Source organism: Nomascus leucogenys, chromosome 16, assembly GCF_006542625.1.
Source record: "Nomascus leucogenys isolate Asia chromosome 16, Asia_NLE_v1, whole genome shotgun sequence".
Classification (NCBI taxonomy): Eukaryota; Metazoa; Chordata; class Mammalia; order Primates; family Hylobatidae; genus Nomascus; species Nomascus leucogenys.
Genome location: NC_044396.1, coordinates 73554984 through 73574643, shown reverse-complemented (window position 1 = coordinate 73574643; position 19660 = coordinate 73554984). Strand labels below are relative to the sequence as shown.

Sequence of the window (19660 nt, the reverse complement as noted above, 5' to 3'; positions counted from 1 at the left end):
TGAGTTGCAAGCCTAGCTGGCCACTTTTATCATGGAACATAATTTTTACTTGAAAGACTAATTAACAGACAAACTACTATTATTCAAATGTGGGCATTTGGAAGCCATTTTTTTTAATTGAATGAAGTGAACCTGTCACCACAATGCAAGCAACTGACAGCATTTGTTGCCAATGATAATATGTGAGCTTTCAAGAGAAAATGAGAATTTTGGGGAACTTGTATTTGCCACCATGGGCATGACAGATTCTTTATATTTGAAAACACTGGATAGGATTGGTGGTAATATTAATGATTGTGAGCTTTTGTGTTATCAAAAATGAAATGTGTCAACACTTAGAAAATCTGCATAACTCATTGGACCTGGCCGGGCTCAGTGGCTCACGCCTGTAATTCCAGCACTTTGGGAGGCCGAGGTGGGCAGATCACAAGGTCAGGAGATCGAGACCATCCTGGCTAACACGGTGAAACCCCGTCTCTACTAAAAATACAAAAAAATTAGCAGGGCGTGGTGGCGGGTGCCTGTAGTCCCAGCTACTCGGGAGGCTGAGGCAGGAGAATGGCGTGATCCCGGGAGGCGGAGCTTGCAGTGAGCCAAGATCATACCACTACACTCCAGCTCTGGGCGATAGAGTGAGACTCCGTCTCAAAAAAAAATAAAAAAAATAAAAAAAAATAATAATAAAATAAAAATAACTCATTGGACCTGTATTTTTTAGATAATCAATACACAATATTACAAATTCATAAATGGTTATAAAAGATGCATTTAAAGTGTAAGACAGAACAACAGATTTCAATGTATTATCAGAGTACATAAACAGATTTGAATGTATTATCAGAGTACACAAAATTCATTCATACTGAGTACACACTGACAGGCCTTGCTAGGCTTCCTCACTCAGTCAGCTAGCATTAGATTATGCCCTTTTTGTCCTATTCTATTTCTACCTGGCTGTCCATTCTTTGTCAAGCATAAAAACAGACAATTTCTTCTGTATCTTTGGGTCTTCATTCTAAAGGCCACTGTGTACACACATTAAATAAATGTATATGCCTTTTATCCTATTAATCTACTTCATGTCAGTGATTTTCAGCAAATTTTCAGAGGGCCAAGCCCTGGGCCAATTCACAACATTGCAGCTTACCAAGTTGTGATGTAGTATAAAGGAGGAACATCTAAAAAAGCCTATGTAAATACTCTTCCATTTCCCAATTATATATGTGTATGACACCAGATTTTTTTCATATACTTCAATCAAAACAACAATTGAATGGAAAAGCAAATAGGAGAATCCAGCTGTCTTCTATCAGATAGACAGCAAAGAGATTTGCAAAAATGGAAAACAATGCCACTTTTCTCACTTTAGGTTTTGAAAAATAGCTATTTTCACAAAATGTTATTAAGTTGGTATGTAACTGCATTTATTATTACTTTAAATGACTTAAGTATTTTAAAACTTTTTAAGTCAGCTTTAATGTCTAATGCGGTAAATATTGATAGATACAACATATAAACTTTTTTTGAGGTTCTCAATAATTATTAAGAGTATAAAGAGTTTATTTACCAAAAGTTCTAGAACCACATATACAGAGGATTATGAAGGTACTAAATCCTTGTTCTGGATACTTTATCTCTCAGACATAAAAACATGTTTTGTGCTGTGGGATGGAGGTCAGCAACAACATATTGCTAAGTCACATCTACTGAAGTGAAAACTACCATGTTTTCTCTGTTGCCTTGTACAGGTGAAAACATAACAGGTATGGGTTCCATAAGGTACATTTTAGGATGTCAAAACCTGAAAGGGATGGGTGAAAGGATGTCATCTTCTGATCCAAACAGCTCCTGTAAGATAGAAAGCTAAGGGTGAGTTATCTAATGTTATTCAGTTGGTTGGTGCCATAGCTTATTTGTGAAACTGGATCTTAATGTCTCTTAATTTGGTGCTTGTGAGTCAGTACTCCATGACCGATAGTTGTAATTTTGGCCTGAGACTCAGAAAAGAAGTTGCATTAAACGTGAATGTCTAGGATATATTCATGGGCACTGACTAAGTCAATCTAAAAGAGTGAAGGGGCCAGGCAAAGTGGCTCACACCTATAATCCCAGCACTTTGGAAGGTAGAAGAAGAATTGCTTGAGCCCGGGAGGAGTTTGAGATCAGTCTGGGCAACATAGTGAGACCCCATGTCTATAAAAAATAAAAATAAAAGAGTGAGGGGACAGTAGAAAGCTGAAGTAGGTCAAATAAGAGAACCTAGAATGAAACCATGGTTAATGCTCACCAAGAATAATTTAAGGAAGAGAAGGCCAGGAAAAGAGAGCAGTACTAATGTTTTTCTGAATACCCAAAATGTTGCAGGCACTGAGCTAAGCTCTTAATATAATTTAACACATTATATAATCAAAACCACTTTGTAGCTATTTTCTCCATTTATCAACCAGGAAATGAAGATCCAGAGAGGTGAAATATGCTTCTAGGATCTCACAAACAGCAAACATCAAAGATAGGATTTGAATGTAAAGTCTCTCTCAAACTTGAAAGTTTGCTTTCAAATAATTTTCACCTCTGGCTTCACATTGTATGAGTCTCTTACCCCTTACTTTGGGGTGGAGATGGGAGGATGCCAGAAATGTATAGCTGTATAATCAGCTTTTACATCCATTTGCAGTCAGAGAACATTTTACTTCTGTCTCATGGGTCATGAATTACAAGTCAGAGGCGAGAAACAACAAATGTGTTTTTCTATAATAAAGAAAACCAGTTTAGTAAATGTGCTTCTTGCTTGAACTATTAGCACAGCCAGTTAAATGCTAGTAAGCAATAATAGGTATTCCCGCATTACGTATCATATTCATGAAAGTTTAGAGCTGGGAGGTTAAGTGTCCCCCTGGGGCCTCACAGCGAGACACTTGGCACCCGACAATTTCCACTCTACCTCTAAATCAGTTTAATCCACGTTATATGTCAGAGTACAGAAGTTAGGTTATATATTTAAAATTATAATTTAGCATTTGAAAACTACCGAAAAACTGAATCAGGAAGCTCGAGTCTGATTAAGCGGGATGAAATTGTGCTCTGAAATTTAAGCCAGTCTCTCGAAGAGTTGAACCACCTAAGGCGGAGTTCAAACAAAGGCTGAAGAGTGAAGGTTTGCTGGGGGAAATCAGTGGGTTCCCCTCAGCAGCGTGAAGTCATCAGGCCAAGGTAATGCTTCCCAGAGGTGTAACCGCTGCGTGTGGGGGTGGGAAGGGGGGCGGAAACGCGCAGTACTTTGCAGGTCGGCCCCTGGGGACTGGGATGGCTGACTACCTGGTATTGCAGTAAAACGCTTGACCTCTAATCACATCCCCCAACACTACACCTTGTGCGACGTGGTGAAAGCATCATTTCCAGTTTATTCGATTTTTCCGTTTAGACTTATTCATTACAGCCCATATATGTGATAAGGACTAAGAACCCAGACTTCAAGGTCCTGTCGAGTTCCAAAGAAGTCTACCCCTCAGAAGATCCTTGGAAGGGGAAGAAGGAAAAAAGAGAAAGAAAAATCTGTTTTACCGTATAACAATTTCAGCGCAATCTCCCAAGACCAAGTTGGTTAATTTGTAAAGTCACTCTCATTTTTTCCTAAACAGTGCCACCTACTGTGCATTGTAAGTCATCAGCAGGCTTGTTGGCAAGGACCAAAAGAAAGAAAGGAGGCGGCGTGGTAGGGGGAGGAGTAACCAAAAAACGCACTCTACCTAGCCTTGGGGCATTGTGAAAACGACGAGGAAAGGCCATCTCCAAGCAAGACATATTTTTACTCGTTAACTTTGCAGAAGGCTTGCAAGAAGCGAAAGCCAGTTAAGCCATTTCCTTCAAGATGGCTAAATATAAGTCCTCCAGAAAACAATTTTTATTATTTTATTTTTAATGCGCGCTGTTTGAGTATTTTTACGTTAGGGGACCAGGTTGAGCAAAAACATACATATAATTACTTTTCTATTTTTTCCGCCCACCCACGGCAGAAACCTCTTTATGAGAAAGGCTTTGACACTTGACGTCAGCTCAGAAACTTTTGAGTTGGCGGGAAGAAAGGGTTAACAAGTGGTGGACCAGCGCGGTCTTTTTAGAGTCCCAGCAGGCTGTCGAAGGCTCCAGGTACACACACACGCGCACACTTACACACACACACGTGCACACACCCCTCCCAACTATTCCTCCTTGGGTCGGTTACTTAGCTGAAGGGCACCATTTGGCTTTAAAACAAATTACTTAAGCGCAACAGGGAGTTTATCGCTTGGAGGGAACTTGTAACGCGGGAGTTCAGGGAAATCCAAGAGGCGAGGGCTCCCACCTCCGCCGCCAGAGGAGAGTAGGGAATCAGGTGGTGGCCCCCTATGTGTCTTGCATTTCTCTGCACACGTTAGCAATCGTTAATTGAATTCATTGGAGTTTAGAACCGGCCTCTAGCTCAGAGAAGGCTTTGAATGGCCAATTTCTTTCTCTCCCTCTCCCCCTCCCCGCCTCCCGCCCTCCCGCCCGCCCGCGCTCCCAGTTCCCTCCCCTCAGGGTTCCCCAGTCCACACCTCCCTCTCCACTTCCCTCACCCCCCCACTCCCTCCGCCGCCCTATTAAAACACCCACCAGCTCACTTGTTAAGACCCCCTTAAGTTGGAGGAGGCAGAAAGGCAACAACGGCGAGGAAGGAGAAGTCAAGACGTCTGGAAAGAATTACCCAGTCCTGGCTCCGAGCAGCCCATTGAACCAGAGACTTGAAACAGCCCCAGCCAAAGACTTTTCTCCCGATTCTGCGCTTCCTGGGTTCTGCTGAGTCTTCCACAGCCTTTTTTTTTTTTTTTTTTTTTTAAGACGAAAAGGAGATTTTCTGTTATCGGGGGCAGAAGGACTGAAGCAAAAAGAAAAAAAAAAAGAAAAGTTAATTTATTTTTAAAGCATAATTTTTGTTTTAAGAATTAGACTGAAGTGCAAAGGAAACATAAAGAGAATATTAGTGAAATTATTTTTTAAAGTGGGGAAGAATCAAACATTTAAGACTCCCCTAGCCTTTTTAAATGTTGTTTTTAAATTTCTTATTTTTTTTGGCCGGTCGTCTCAAATTCATCTGATCTCTTATTACCTCAATTTTGGAAACTGCCCGCCACCGACCCTCCAGGACCACACAGACAGGCTGAGGACGACTTTATGACCAAGAGCTGAACAAGGTACGTTACACTGGCGCGTTTTGGTGAAGGATGAAAGTCCTCCAATAGGCCAGGGAGAAGGAAGAAATTATCCATATAATTGTTTAAAAAATTTTAAGCCAGTTTCGATAGAAAAGTTGGAAGTTTAAAAATTTCCAACAGACTGAAGATCAGGGAATATTTCAGGTCACTGTCAGGCTTAGCAACATAGCCCTCTTTTCCCATCTCTGCGGCTGTCGCCAGAAATCCGCTGCCTTTCTGGAAACACAGGTAACCTCTCTGCCTGGGGAAGGCTGCACGTCCCCAGATGTACTTTTCCATTTTGCATCTTCCGGAGCAGCAGAGGGGCTCCTGAGTTAGGAAACAAGAATTCCCAATGTAAGGAAAATGCATTCTGCACAGCCGCCCCCACCCCTTCCCTTCTTTTTTTCCCACACACACACACACTGTGGGGAGAAAAGCTGGAATAGCCCAGCGCGTTTTACTTTTAAGTGAGAATGTCGCGTCTTGCTGGGAATGCAAAGGGTTAAGCAATCTGGGCTTCCAGCTCCGACAAGCTGGGACCCTGGAGAAGGAGGGTCCTTCTCTACCTCCTCGCAGCTACCATCCCCTCTCGGCCACTCCCCCCTTTCCCGGGCCTCCCCTCCTTTGCACTTCCCGCACCCCATTAAAGTGTCAGGCTCGTCAGTCTGGGCTCAGCTCAGCTCCGGAAGCCTTACTCGGGCCAGGGGTCCCTGACGCAGGCGGTGGCACCCGCAGATGGGAGCGGGAGGAGGGCGCGCATCCCTCGTCTGCGCGCCGGGCCAGCCCGCCGGCCGCCCGGGGGCAGGGCGTGCGTGGGGACCGCGCGCTGCGCTTCGGCAGCTGCAACGTCCCCAGAGCCAATTCCGACGTGGCACCGCGCACGCCGGCGCTCCTCTCCTCAGCTGCAGCTGGGGACACTGCCCGGTGGGAGATCTGGGGGCGCCGTCTCGAGCGCCCAGCCGATGAAGGGGGCGAGGGGCCTGCGGGAGCTGGGGTGGAGGTGGGAGGGAAGCCAGAGGCTGGGTTGGGATCGATAATCAACACCTTGGGCGGAATTCGTCACGCCAGTTCCCGCCCAGTGTGAGCCAGGGCTCCGAAATGGGTCCCTGTGAACAGGAGGGCGGGTCTGAAAGGAGGGTCTGTATGAGGGTGAGAACCGGGAGGCGAGAAAGCCTTTTTCTTCTGACCACGGAAACGCAGCCGCGGGGGAACGGCGCTGAAAGGATAATTAAAGCTGCAAAGAGGCGCTGGGAGCACAGGGGCGGTGCCTGGGGAGGAGGGCTTGCACGACCCGGGTCCTATTACACAGTCTTAGGTGCCAGTTTCCCCTAGCGCCTCTCCCTCCGTCCCCCAAACGTCCGCGCTGAGTACTTGGACTCAGGGACACCGCGCGCCTCTGGGGCGAACGAGCTGCAGCAGCCCAGCTACGGGAGGGAACGTGTAGAAGCCCCATCAGCCCCTCCCTGCCCGCTTCCTCACCCTTGGGACCGTTGCTGCCTGTTGGGTCTCAGGAGCAATTGCCCAGAAACGCGACGCTGCTCCAACCCACGTGTCTGGGCTGGGATTGCCTTTGACGTCACACGCAGGGGGGAGGTGTGACGCAATAGATAGGGACGCCCCGATTGGCCACCAAGGGCTTCCCCCAACTGGAGGCTGAGTATATATAGACCATCAGCTCAGTGTTAGAGTAAAGAGAAGGAAGTTAGTAGATGGGCTTTGCTGAAGGGGTGAGGCCGCTTGTTAAGAGGGAGACAACTTCACTGCTCATTGTACATTCCAAGGCTTTGGCTCAGATTTCTCACTGCGGTTAAGGCATATATGATAAGTACTTCTGGCGGTATTAAACCAGGTTATTATTTTTTAAAAAGGTTATTTTAAGAATAAAGCTTTTAACAGTCAACACATATTTACATTCACCATGCTAGGTTTAAAATTAAAATATGTATTTCTATAGATCCAAGTCCGTCAACCTCTTTGTAGACACAATTTTAAGTTTTATAGTTCTATGACTTGAATTGAAAAGAACTTTTAAATTCTGAATTTTTATTTCCTTCCAATGTGTGCAAGTTGACTCATTCATTAAATTAGTTTTCACCACATTTTTCTAGAGCTTAATAAGATTACAGTACAGCTGAGGTACTGTATTTTGAGTACCCATCATACTCCACCAAAAGTTTTCCCAATAGTTTGGCGATTCTTTTACATTTTCAATGGCAATTTAGCACTTCAAGGTACCTGTTGCATTTATATATTATGTTTTGTATGTGTTTCCAATTCTGGGACAGATAATTCTGATTTTTAAGTGGACATTTCTAGAACAAAATATTGTAACTAAAGTATCATCTCCCCTATTTCTTTTTTCTTAGATATCACCTGAGTCAGGTAAATAGAAAAATATATTGTAGACGTGCTGACAAATGCATATTACCTGAGTTGCTTGTACTGTACCTGGAGTCGAATCCCTTTATCAAAGAAAGTTATGCAGTTTATAAAAATTCAAGGACTTAACAAATCAGTGACTAACATTAAATTCTAATGTCACTTTCCACAAAGCAAAGATATTTAGTCAGCTACCTTCCTGGAAATTGGGAATTGTGCAACAAGTGAGTAAGAAACTGTTACTAGAAAGTAAGTTAATTGGAACCACTCATTTTTGTTAGGTCTGTAGAATATAGCCCCATAGTATTGAATTTCATAAATACTTTCCCATACATGGTTTCCTTACTAGGTAAGATTTTTTAAAAAACTTTTTTCTTGAATTTTTAAACACTTGTCACTGGTTCATTCATTTCCTATTGTTGGCACTCTGGGGAAAGTCCTTTGTCTATGGATCAAAGTAGACATACCCTTTTTCAAAGTTATATTACACAGTTACTTTCAAAGTCTAAGAACAAGTAGTTTGTTACATTATTAGCTTCCTGGCTCTTGTATGAAGTGTGATCCCTGAGTTAAAGTAATGAGAGGACAGAGCATAACCCCCATGTCTCCTTCTGGGTTCTCCTTTTCTCCCTCTGGTTCCATACCAGAGTTGGTGGCAGCTGGTATGCCAACGGAGTGGAGGGACAGTTACCTGTAGAGAAAACTCATTTCCATCATCCCAACTTGGTGTTTTATCCTTCCCCCTCTAGCAGCAATCGGTGTAGAGTAAGTATTATCCTACTGCATACAGCTTTAAATTATTTAAGCATATTTTGCTCACGCCTATAATTCCAGCACTTTGGGAGGCTGAGGGCAGATCACCTGAGGTCAGGAGTTCAAGACCAGCCTGGCCAACATGGTGGAACCCCGTCTCTACTAAAAATACAAAAATTAGGCAGGTGTAGTGGTGGCCACCTGTAATCCCAGCTACTCGGGAGGCTGAGGCAGGAGAATTTCTTGAACTCGGTAGGTGGAGGTTGTAGTGAGCCAAGATCTCACCACTCCACTCCAGCCTGGGTGACAGAGTGAGGCTCTATCTCAAAAAAAAAAAAAAAAAGTCCATTTTGAATGGTCATGTGGAGTTCATATATATACTGCCTTTCCCACAATCTAGGAGAATGTTACTGATGAGAGTCAATTAAATATAACAAGGTCACATTGTTAAATATTTTCTTATTTAAGTTAAGTAAATTTATTAATGAATGCCTCTTAACTGAATACATCTGTACTGCAGATAATTAAAAAATGAGTTAAAAGTGTATTTAATGAAATTTTAAAATATACTGTAAGACAAAATATGATCTGGCCCATAAGAAACAACAGCTATTGTTTATCACATGTCTAGTATGTTTCAGGCACTCAACTAGATGATTTACATACATATATCTAATCCTAATCTGCAAAGAAAGTTTTATAAGTAAAAGAACTTTGCCTCAGAAAAGTTAAGCAATTCACTCAAAGTGAATTAATAAGGGGTGTGGATGGAATTTAATTCAATAATTCTTGGAATATAATACCCTTGAATTGAATTCATGCTAATTTATGCTGCAGCTGCACTAGTCAAGTTTTATGGGAGTTCAAATTGAGAAGTCACATCTGATTGAGAGAGATCAGTAAAGATTTCCCAAAGAGACTTGGCATTTGTGCTACATTTGGTTCTGTGGGTAGGGTTTTGACCTATAGATATAATTCCCAGGAGCCAATGTAGGTACATATAAAACTAAGATTCCATGTCAACTCATTTGGTAATTTTTTTCCCCTACCCTGTGAACTAAGTTTAGGATGGTGAAGTTCAGGAACCAGTAGAGCAGTTGGAAGAACACACATCCTAGAAATAATTTGTTAATATACATGGTGCAAAGGAAAAGAAATCTGAAACCTACAGTTCTGAACCCAGACACCGCTGGGGTGACAAGTCCTGTAAAAAAGGCTTGTATACTAACCTTGGAAGCTTGGCTCAAGGGTCTTTGCTAGGATAACTGCAGTGGGACTGGAGAGAAAAAGGCAGACTTAAAAGCCAGAGAGAAAAAGAAGGTCAGCGGGGAGAAGGGAGGTTGGGAGGGGGAGTTGGGAGGGTTCATGATTTGTGTTCCGGGGGTAATGCCCTGCAATGTGAAGACTGCTGCAGGGAGACTTCATTTGGGTCCTCCTATCTCAGATTTGTACTTACGGACAGCAGCAGAGGGAATACACACCAGGGATGGGTATCAATGTGAATGAGGTCATGAAAGTCTTATTTTACTTTAACCTAGTGGTTGCCAAACTTTGTTATATAGCTGAATTGCTGGAGGAGATTTTAAAACTTGTGAAGACCTGGGCACAGCCCATATCAATGAACTCAAAATGTGGGATCCATAGATAAGTAAATTTTATGGATTTGCGGGTAATTTGCATATACAGCAAAATTTGGGAACCACTACTTTTTAACCTTTTGTTCACCATACCTTCCTAATCCACTCTTAGCCAGCAGATAGCTACCACCTGACCTGAGTATGTCTGCTTAGAAGCAGATTTCTATTATCCTTGCTATTGTCACCAGCCTAGATAAATATTCCCAATTCTAATTATCATGCATATGATTTAAGGCCTATGGCCCCTTCTCCCATACAACATGAGTTTATGCATAAAGACAGCCTATGTTTTAGAACCAGTTCACGCCTTCATTAGAGAAACATTCTTTAAATGTCTCATCATCTTTTGTGCCTTTGTGTGTTTAAATACTTGGCCAAAAGTTGAAAAGACACTGAACTTAGTCTTCAGTGGATTTTCAAATATAACGTGAAGAGACACAAGTGTACTTTACAACTTAAGTTCAAAGATATTAATTGAATTGTCCAAGGACACATGACTTATTCATAGAACCCTCAAGTGGTTTGTCTGAGCCAGGTTGCTAATATGAGGCAGAGTGCAGACTTGAATCCATTTCTTCTGATTCCCAGTCCTCCTATTCTTTTCATCATGCCATAGTTATTACTTGTTAACCCAAAAGTAATGGGTTAAATGGAAGGAGAGTCAGGGTTATTAGGTAGTTACTGGCAGGGAGCTAACATCACTAAGATCTAATTGTTGATAGTTTCTTTTTAAAATATGTACTTAGATTCCTTTTTTAAATCTCACAATCTGTTTTATGAGTCAATATGATTAGCTCCATTTTATAGATGGAGAATGACGAGTGTTGTATAACCTGCTCGAGGTCATCCAGCCACTAAAAGGAAGAGCCAGTATTCTATCCCAACTCAGTCTGGTTCCAGAGGTCAAATTCCCTGAAATTGATAGTAGATGGCAGAGCTGGGATTTGAACACTAGTATAACTGACTTCAAAATATTTGCTAATCTGGTTAATACTAGATAATTTATTTAGTTGAAGAGACAAGACATACATGCACACATGCTCACAAGTCATTAGAGCCACAATATAAAGCAGCATATGGATTAATGGACAATAAACACTGTAAGGATACTGGAATTCAAGATGATAAAAGTTGATGCCCCAAACTTGACCCCTGAGCTCATAAGATATCTCAGATTGCAACTTACAATCCCTGTAAATGCTCTTGGGGACAATCTGCCTTTTCTATCTTTGCTTTCCAAAGGCCTTCTAGACCTGTTCTGGGACTCCCCATAACCATTGCCTTTAGACATCTGGGTGAAAAATTATGGAGATGGTTTCTTAAAAAAAATGACTATTTGAGGGGTACCCTTAAGGGCTTGGTTCTCTCTAGCACATATTCACTGCCTCTGCAGTAAAGATTGGGGTAGGACCTGTGTCTGTCAGTCTACATTGACTGCCTGAGTCCAAATGGGCTTATTTATTTATTAAAAATGTATTTATTGAGTCCCTGCTATGTGCCAAGCCCTGGTTTTCATGCAAAGACAAACCAAATAATTGAACTACACAAGCCCCCCTGGCCATAGAGTATGTACAGGTATACTCTACAGCCAACGGCCATATATATATGCTACTTAGAAAATCAAGCAGGTTTAGGGGAGAGAGCATGGCAGGGGGCGAAGAGAGGGCAAGGGTGGAGGAGTTGCTTTAGAAGGACAGATAAGCTAAGGCCTCCCAGAAGAGGTATCATCAGACCTAATTGTAGTCTTTCCCAGATGCTGACTCAATAAATTTGAATTCATTTCAGCTTCTCCCAGATCCAAAATGGAAGGACCACCTTATGAAAACTAGGGTAACTCTGGCTGGGCACGGTAGCTCACACCTGTAATCCCAGCACTTTGGGAGGCCAAGGCAGGTGGATCACCTGAGGTCAGGAGTTTGAGACCAGCCTGACCAACATGGAGAAACCCTGTCTCTCATAAAAATACAAAATTATTTGGGCGTGGTGGCACATGCCTGTAATCCCAGCTATTCGGGAGGCTGAGGCAGGAGAATCACTTGAACCCGGGAGGCGGAGGTTGTGGTGAGCCGAGATCGTGCCATTGCACTCCAACCTGGGCAACAAGAGGGAAATTCCATCTCAAAAAAAAAAAAAAAAACTAGGGTAACTCCATTGAACTCAATTCTCACTGTTGAACTGGGGCAGTGAGAGTAGATGTTATTCTCCTTTCATCCAACGTTTCGCTCTCTGCTTAATATAAAAAGGTCAAGGGAGAGGAAATGGCTTCAAGGTCTAGTGACCTGAAGAGTCCCACTGGGTATATGAGCCAACAGCAAGGCCGTGTATCTGCTCCACAGGTGGAAGAAGTGGGAACACTAGTGCCTTTTTTATGGTAACACAGGATTTTGGCTGTTGGCATTAGGAGCAGAATTGCTATTGCATAGATGGAACCAGGCTCTTCCTTTGAAACAACCACTTTTCATGTCCATGAGCCCAGAATCTCAGTATTGGCTAGCCTTGTGTTTGTACTTGAGTGAGTGCCAATTTCCCATTTTCTATAACAGTAGGGAAACAATTTTCAGGCCAGGTGTGGTGGCTCACGCCTGTAATCCCAGCACTTTGGAAGGCCGAGGCAGGCGGATCACCTGAGGTCAGGAGTTTGAGACCAGCCCGGCCAACATGGTGAAACCCATCTCTACTAAAATACAAAAATTACACAGGCATGGAGGTGCATGCCTGTAGTCCCAGCTACACGGGAGGCTGAGGCAGGAGAATCGATTGAACCCGGGAAGGGGAGGTTGCAGTGAGCCGAGACTGCACCACTGCACTCCAGCATGGGAACCTGGGTGACAGAGCGAGACTCCATCTCAAAAAAGAAAAAAAAAAGGTAGGGAAACAATTTTCAAAGTTTGTTTCTAATCTTTCTTTATACGATGACATTTTATTAGCCAGAAACAAAAGAATGCCACCTATTTTGTCATGAGGATTCAAATATATTCAGCAAATTTATTGAGAATAATTATCTGGCATTATGCCACTGTGTGGATCCAACTCCTAGTTTTTTGACTATGACAAGTTAATTAAATACCCAGAGTCTTGGTTTCTTTACTATATGCAGTTATTTGTAACATGAGATTAATAATGTGCTTACCACCCAAAGTCATTAAGAGTAAATAAGATTATGCTTAAAAGAAAAACTTGCCCCACTGCCTGAAACCTAATAAATGATGAATAAATGTTAGCTGCCATTATAATAATGATGAGGAGGAGGAGGAGGAAATTTGCACTCATGCATTCAACAGATATTTACTGAACACCAGCTATAAGCTGGGCAGTGTTTTATGTCCTTGTGACACATTAGTGAAAACAGATTATATATCTCCATTGACTTTGTGGAGATATATATAATGATATACATTATAGTATAGGAAGCTGTTCTTTAACACTTGGTTTGGCCTAATTCTCTGGAGAACGTAAGTTAGTAAATATTTGGTATCAATTATTAGGCCAAAGTCTCATACTGGGGGAAAAATATTGAGTTTTTAATTTTAAATATTTAGAGAGTATAGATTTCAAAATCATCTTTCTACCTAGTAGTAAGTAGTTATAATTTAGGATTGAACTAACTCTATTTTCCAATTTAACTATAAAGTCTTATGTCTGACAAGGAGAGTATGCTTATGAAACAGAGTATTTGAATTGGGGATTGTCTCAGAAAGTCTAACATATGGTGCCCATATCAATGCAATTGCCCAGGGGAAATTAAAAAGAAACACGTCCTATGTGTCATTCCCTGAGATCAATGTATTCCCTCAGCAAAGCTGGCTCTAACATGTGCCTTTTGCCTTTTGGCCTGTACCAAGATGCTGTGTGTGCCATACTAGACAGCACTGAGATATCTCGCATAAATATAAAGTTTCACTTCTAGCCACGTTGCTGTAGTATGCTAGTAACTTTTCCTAAGCTTCAGAAGGACATTCTGTAGAGTCTTATGATGTAAGAGGGTGTTCCCACTTCAGCTGTGGCCAGCAGATGCTATGTCAACACTCTCTATGTCCACGTGTGCTGATAAAAGCAAGGAAAATGTGAATAATGGAAAAGAATGGCAGGCAGTTCTTTTGCTGGCTATGGTGATTTTAAACACAAGCTAAATACACACTTAAGCTTCTCCCTGGCAAAGTGATTTAGTCCCCTTGAAATTTTTCACTCTTGTGAGAATGACTCATGTCTTGGAAATGACAAGTTCCAAGTCTGGTGCTCCCAGCACCTTCAGGCTTGGTTAATGTACCATGTGGGAGTTTTCAGCATCCCCTCAGCTGTGTTAATTAACAAGAGATGCTGTACTTGCCTGCCTTTCACTGAAAACTCAGCATTTCACCATTCCCCAACAGTCTAAACTTTCTACTTGGGTTAAGGTTACATTTATCAGACTCCTACATTACACGCTATGGTGTCCCATATAGTTGCTAGAAGTGGAACACCAATTTTCTTTTTGTTATGTTTGCTTTTTCGCTTCCTAGTTAACTGATCATTTAAGCTGCAATGCATTTCTGGTTTTTAAAAACACCTTGATAAACACTGTTCCATTTTGCTCCTCACCACAGCCCTGTGGGGTCTTTGACAAATTCTGTTATTTCCATTTAACAACAATAAGAAAGTGACGTCCGCAAGCTAGAATCCTGATCTCCAGGGCGCTTTGCATTATTTAAGTTATACTAGTGGAGTACACTAAGCCCCGAATGCATAATGGACAAATAAAAATCCAGAAATTATTTTGTGCTAACATAAGAGTCCTTGGCAGGTATTCCTGTTTGGTGGGTGGCTCCCTTTCATATGGCAATCCAAGGACCAAGCTCCATCTATCCTGGGGCTTTCCAATTCCCTAAAACATTGTTGATATGTGTATCAAGCCTGTGGAAGGGCCAGAGAGATGAGAGGAGGTATATTCTCTTTCTTAAAAGATCTTACCGGAAGTGGCACATCTCAGATTTCCAAAGCCTGGAATGACGTGGCCACACCAAGTCTATGCTCAGGAAGGAAAGGTAACACAGTTGGTAAGAAGCCACACTAAGGTTTCCCAAAAGTACAGTGCAGATCCCCTTAGGATCTTCTCAATGTACAGTTGCAGGGAATAGCAGGTGACTGTGTGAATGGTGCCTCTTGGAGCTGAGCAACGTGGTGGCCATGCAGCTGTTAACAGTCTAGAGGATACTGTGTAAACAGTCAGTGTTAAGTTTACGCGTGGATTAGGAAATTATAAAAAGCACATCAAGCAAAAGATTTTGCAAAGGTAATTGCTTAGTCTAAGTTTCTATTTAAAATAAATTTATTTAGCTTTTAAAAATCAATTGAATTAAAAACTTTAAGCACTGAATATATGTAAATATGAGAAAAGCCCAAAAATGAATGCAAATGACTAAAGATGAAGATATTGCATTTATACCAATTATATTTTCTTTGATAGTTCATCCTTGGAAGAGGAGGAAAATAAAACTCCAGAAGGAAAAAAATAAAATAAAAAGGGTTGCCAGCCACCACTTTAATGCTAAGCACTGGAAATGCTTTGGGAAATATGAATCCTTTGGAAATAACAAATGTTTTGTGAAAAATGGTCCTTTTGTCCTTGAGTTGTTTAAAACTTTTTTCAGGAGATAGACAAAATTTAGGGACGACTGCAAAACTGACTATTGAGTGGAAATGTGTTTCAGGTCTAATGTGCTATTGATTTTAACAGGATGGAAACTCACTTGCTGAAATAAATCATGATGTTATTTGTCCTTTATTCACTATTTCTACAAACATTTATTGTGTTTACTGTGTTCCAGTAAGGTTCGTGATGCTCAGGATCTAATCATCTAGTATTGGTGATGGCGGATGGAGGAGATAGACGTCGGAACAAAGGAGTATAATTCAGAATTATGGGGGCTTTGATAGACATCTATGCAGGGTATTTAGGGATGGAAGATTTTTAGTGTCAGTGGGGACTTCAGAAATAATCAATTCTAAAATCCCTCATTTAACAGATATTTTTACAAAACAACAACTGAGACCCAGAGAGGTATGGTGACTCACCCAAGGTCACACAGTTAGTTAATGAGCTAGTACTAGAATCCAGTATCCTGATCTCCAATTTCATCTGGCTGCATGGAAAGGATGTAAGTTGAGGAATACGCATTGGAGGTGAGATTAAATTACACGTGAGAAATTTAGCAAGATCTCCAGTGGATTTTTTTCACTGGCCAGTATCAAGTTGTGAGGGGACTACATGGAAGAATGACTGCTTTGAAACTTCAGGGTCCATGCCTGGCTATGACCACATATGTAGAGTACAGCCTTAGGCAAGTGATGTAACACATTAAAGCAATGTATGCAGTATTTGTTTAATACATTATGGTTTTCAGTAGTATCCTGTACCATCATCTCCTTTGACTCTTGAAATAACTCTCTGAGGTATGCTAGAAGGGCATCCTTATCCCTATTTTGCAGATGAGCAAACTGAAGTGCAGAAAGTCACACAATGAGTTGGGTGAGAAACTGAGTGTTAAACTCTCCCCATGATACTAGGTATATAACAAGTGTTGGACAATCATGGTTAACCAAGAGTATCATTTGATTATATTACAGATGCATTGTGAGAGGTTTCTATGTATCCTGAGAATAATTGGAACCACACTCTTTGGAGTCTCTCTCCTCCTTGGAATCACAGCTGCTTATATTGTTGGCTACCAGTTTATCCAAACGGATAATTACTATTTCTCTTTTGGACTGTATGGTGCCTTTTTGGCATCACACCTCATCATCCAAAGCCTGTTTGCCTTTTTGGAGCACCGAAAAATGAAAAAATCCCTAGAAACCCCCATAAAGTTGAACAAAACAGTTGCCCTTTGCATCGCTGCCTATCAAGAAGATCCAGACTACTTAAGGAAATGTTTGCAATCTGTGAAAAGGCTAACCTACCCTGGGATTAAAGTTGTCATGGTCATAGATGGGAACTCAGAAGATGACCTTTACATGATGGACATCTTCAGTGAAGTCATGGGCAGAGACAAATCAGCCACTTATATCTGGAAGAACAACTTCCACGAAAAGGGTCCCGGTGAGACGGATGAGTCACATAAAGAAAGCTCGCAACACGTAACGCAATTGGTCTTGTCCAACAAAAGTATCTGCATCATGCAAAAATGGGGTGGAAAAAGAGAAGTCATGTACACAGCCTTCAGAGCACTGGGACGAAGTGTGGATTATGTACAGGTAGGTCTCCACATTCCTGCCAGGGCAAACATACATTTAAATAAAGCAGCTTTTGTATCTGTCCAGTCATATGCTATAGCCCATCCTTGTCCCTTCTGAACACAGTACTTCTTTCAGTTCATTTGAAAACAGCATGACTGTTGAAAGCACATTTTGAAAAAGAGAAAAAAAAATCTTGTAAAACTGTTGAGACTATCTATGAAAATGCTTAATTTGTGCTGTGTTATTGGTTAAAAATCAGGATTATTTTGACAGGAGACCCTTCCTTCCCTTCTTTCCCCTTCTTTTACCTTCTCTGCCCCCTTGGTTCTGCCAAGTCAAATCCAGCGTCATTTTCCACACTCTAAAACTCTCCAGCTTTGTAAGAAAATAGTGTCTGCCTGAGCAGAAGGGTCTTGAGGAAATCTGCAGGCTGAAGGGAGGCTATAAAATGTTTTTTGCAGAGACTGGGCAAAATGAGGGTGGTGAGAACAATTTTGATTTAGAAGAGCAAAAAAAAAAAAAAAAAAAAATTAAAATTGAGAGAAGGAAAAGGAAAACAAAAAATGAGAAAAAAAAATCTTAGAGCAAAAGCAAAGTAATGTTTATTTCACTCTCCAAACAGCATTACCTCACTCACTGCAACTTGACCTTTGAAAGCATTTGTGATGGTGTTTGCCTGCATGAAAATTAGACAGGCTGTGTCTCCCATTAATTTCCTGACAGCTCACTATAGGGGTTCTCCTCTCCTGGTTCTCATTGAAGCTTCCTTCTTTAGAACATTAGTAGGGTCCCTGTGAGTTTCTAATTTTAATTTTCTGCAGATACTTTATAATAATTAGATTTTGGCCATGATGATATTGAGAGGGGAAAAATGTCTCTGGTTTAAGAAAGGCCCTGGGATGTTCTTCCTCTCCTCTAGAATTTCTAATGAAATTCTAGTTTTTAGAAGACCCATCCTATTCTTTAGGGTCCTTTACTGCCACAGAGTCATGCCTAGTGGTTGTCAGGTAGTGAGACAGGAATGGACATTGGCTTTAGAGTCAGTTGACCAAAGTTCTAATCATAGAGATTACTAGCTGGTTGACCAGGGGCAAGACCACCTCTCTGAGTCTCAGTTTTCTGGATAGAATAAATTAATGTATTCCAAGTGTTTAGCAAAAGGTATTTGTGATATTATCATTGATATAATTAAAGCTTTTTATATTAATATTGTTATTATCATTTAGTCCTTGCTCAAATTATAGTACCTGTCAATTGCCACCATATGACTAATTTCAACTGATGTCTGAAGAGTTTAGAGACATTTCTTCATTATGTTAATCTCCCTTCTAGACAGCTGGGAGCATTTCTCTGTCGTTTCTCCCAATTTCTCAAAGGTAAAACTTCCAAGTTAAGGTAGTTTCAGTTATCTTTGGACATTTGGTATTTACATAGTACAACTTTGGGCTTAGATGAGAGGATAATAGGCTATTTTCAAAGGGAAAGGATGACTGGGAACTTATAGAGGATATGAAAAATGAAGTTCTGGGCTTTAAATGAGAAAACATCTGTTTTGATATTTTGTCTTTAATTTTAGTTAAAACAATTGCTATGTTTGTCATTTCTAATCAAGGCCTCATTGTATGGGTTTTTTCTTCCTTTTCTTTAAACCTGCTCCCAAACCCTCTTCTCCCATCATTTTTGTTTTGAATTTTGTTTGTATCCTTGACAACTTTATGCTGTGCCTGTCCAGGAAAAAAGTAATACAAAATAGGAAATATTAGAATAGGTCTCCTGCTAGAGCCCTAATCAGGCTTGAGAACTTTTCTTCCTCCAGGCTGAGATAGGGGAAGTCTCCAGATATACTGATATGACCAGCAGCTTTTAACTAGGCCCTGATGCCTCCTGGGACTCTCAGCAGGTTCCAAGCACTCACACAGGAGTACAAATCTCTTAGCAATCTGAAACTGGTAATTCCATCTTTTCATCCCTCAGTAAATCCCCTGATATTTAACCATGTTTGACCTATAAAAATGGCAGTTTCCTAAGGTTCAATCCACAGTACTAACCACTCCCATCTTCTATTATAACTGTCCCAGGGTTTGAGAATTGCAAAGCAGAAACCACAGAAAGACAAATAAGGGAAAAAGGGTTTGAGGATGTTGGCTGCTAAGCATTACAAGTGATGGAACTTGGAGTGCAGGCTGGGTAGGGAAAGAAGGAAGCAAAGTTCAGGTGGTAATACACAAGAGAAAATGGGGGCTGGGAAAGAAATTGACCATGCTTACAAACTTGCTGGAGAATTCTGCTTAACTGTGGAGAGAGATGGCCAAAAGGATTGGTTTCCAGTTGCAGCCGAATCCTTGGCACTCTTCAGCACTCTTTTCACTTGGTCTTGAATAGATGCCTTGCTTATTGCTCTCATAGCCTATTATTTCATACCTTCACCACTTTCCCAAAACCCTATCCAAACTCCTCTCTGCTTAA

General features: G+C 41.3%; 1 protein-coding gene and 1 long non-coding RNA gene across 2 annotated transcripts in view; one reads left to right on the top strand and one right to left on the bottom strand.

The window, feature by feature from the left end:
- Positions 1-1669: 1669 nt before the first annotated feature.
- On the bottom strand, positions 1670-4720 carry LOC100604833. The gene is made up of 4 exons (XR_004026170.1): positions 4641-4720; positions 3368-3515; positions 2600-2748; positions 1670-1848 (listed from the first exon to the last, which is right to left on the bottom strand). It is a non-coding gene; the product is annotated as an uncharacterized LOC100604833 (long non-coding RNA).
- Positions 4647-19660, top strand: part of HAS2 (hyaluronan synthase 2) — a 29098-nt gene continuing 14084 nt past the window's right edge. The window contains exons 1-2 of the mRNA XM_003256164.4: positions 4647-5210; positions 16586-17212. Of these exons, the coding sequence (XP_003256212.1) occupies positions 16586-17212 (627 nt within the window). The 5' untranslated portion in view covers positions 4647-5210. The remainder of the gene's footprint in view (positions 5211-16585; positions 17213-19660) is intronic.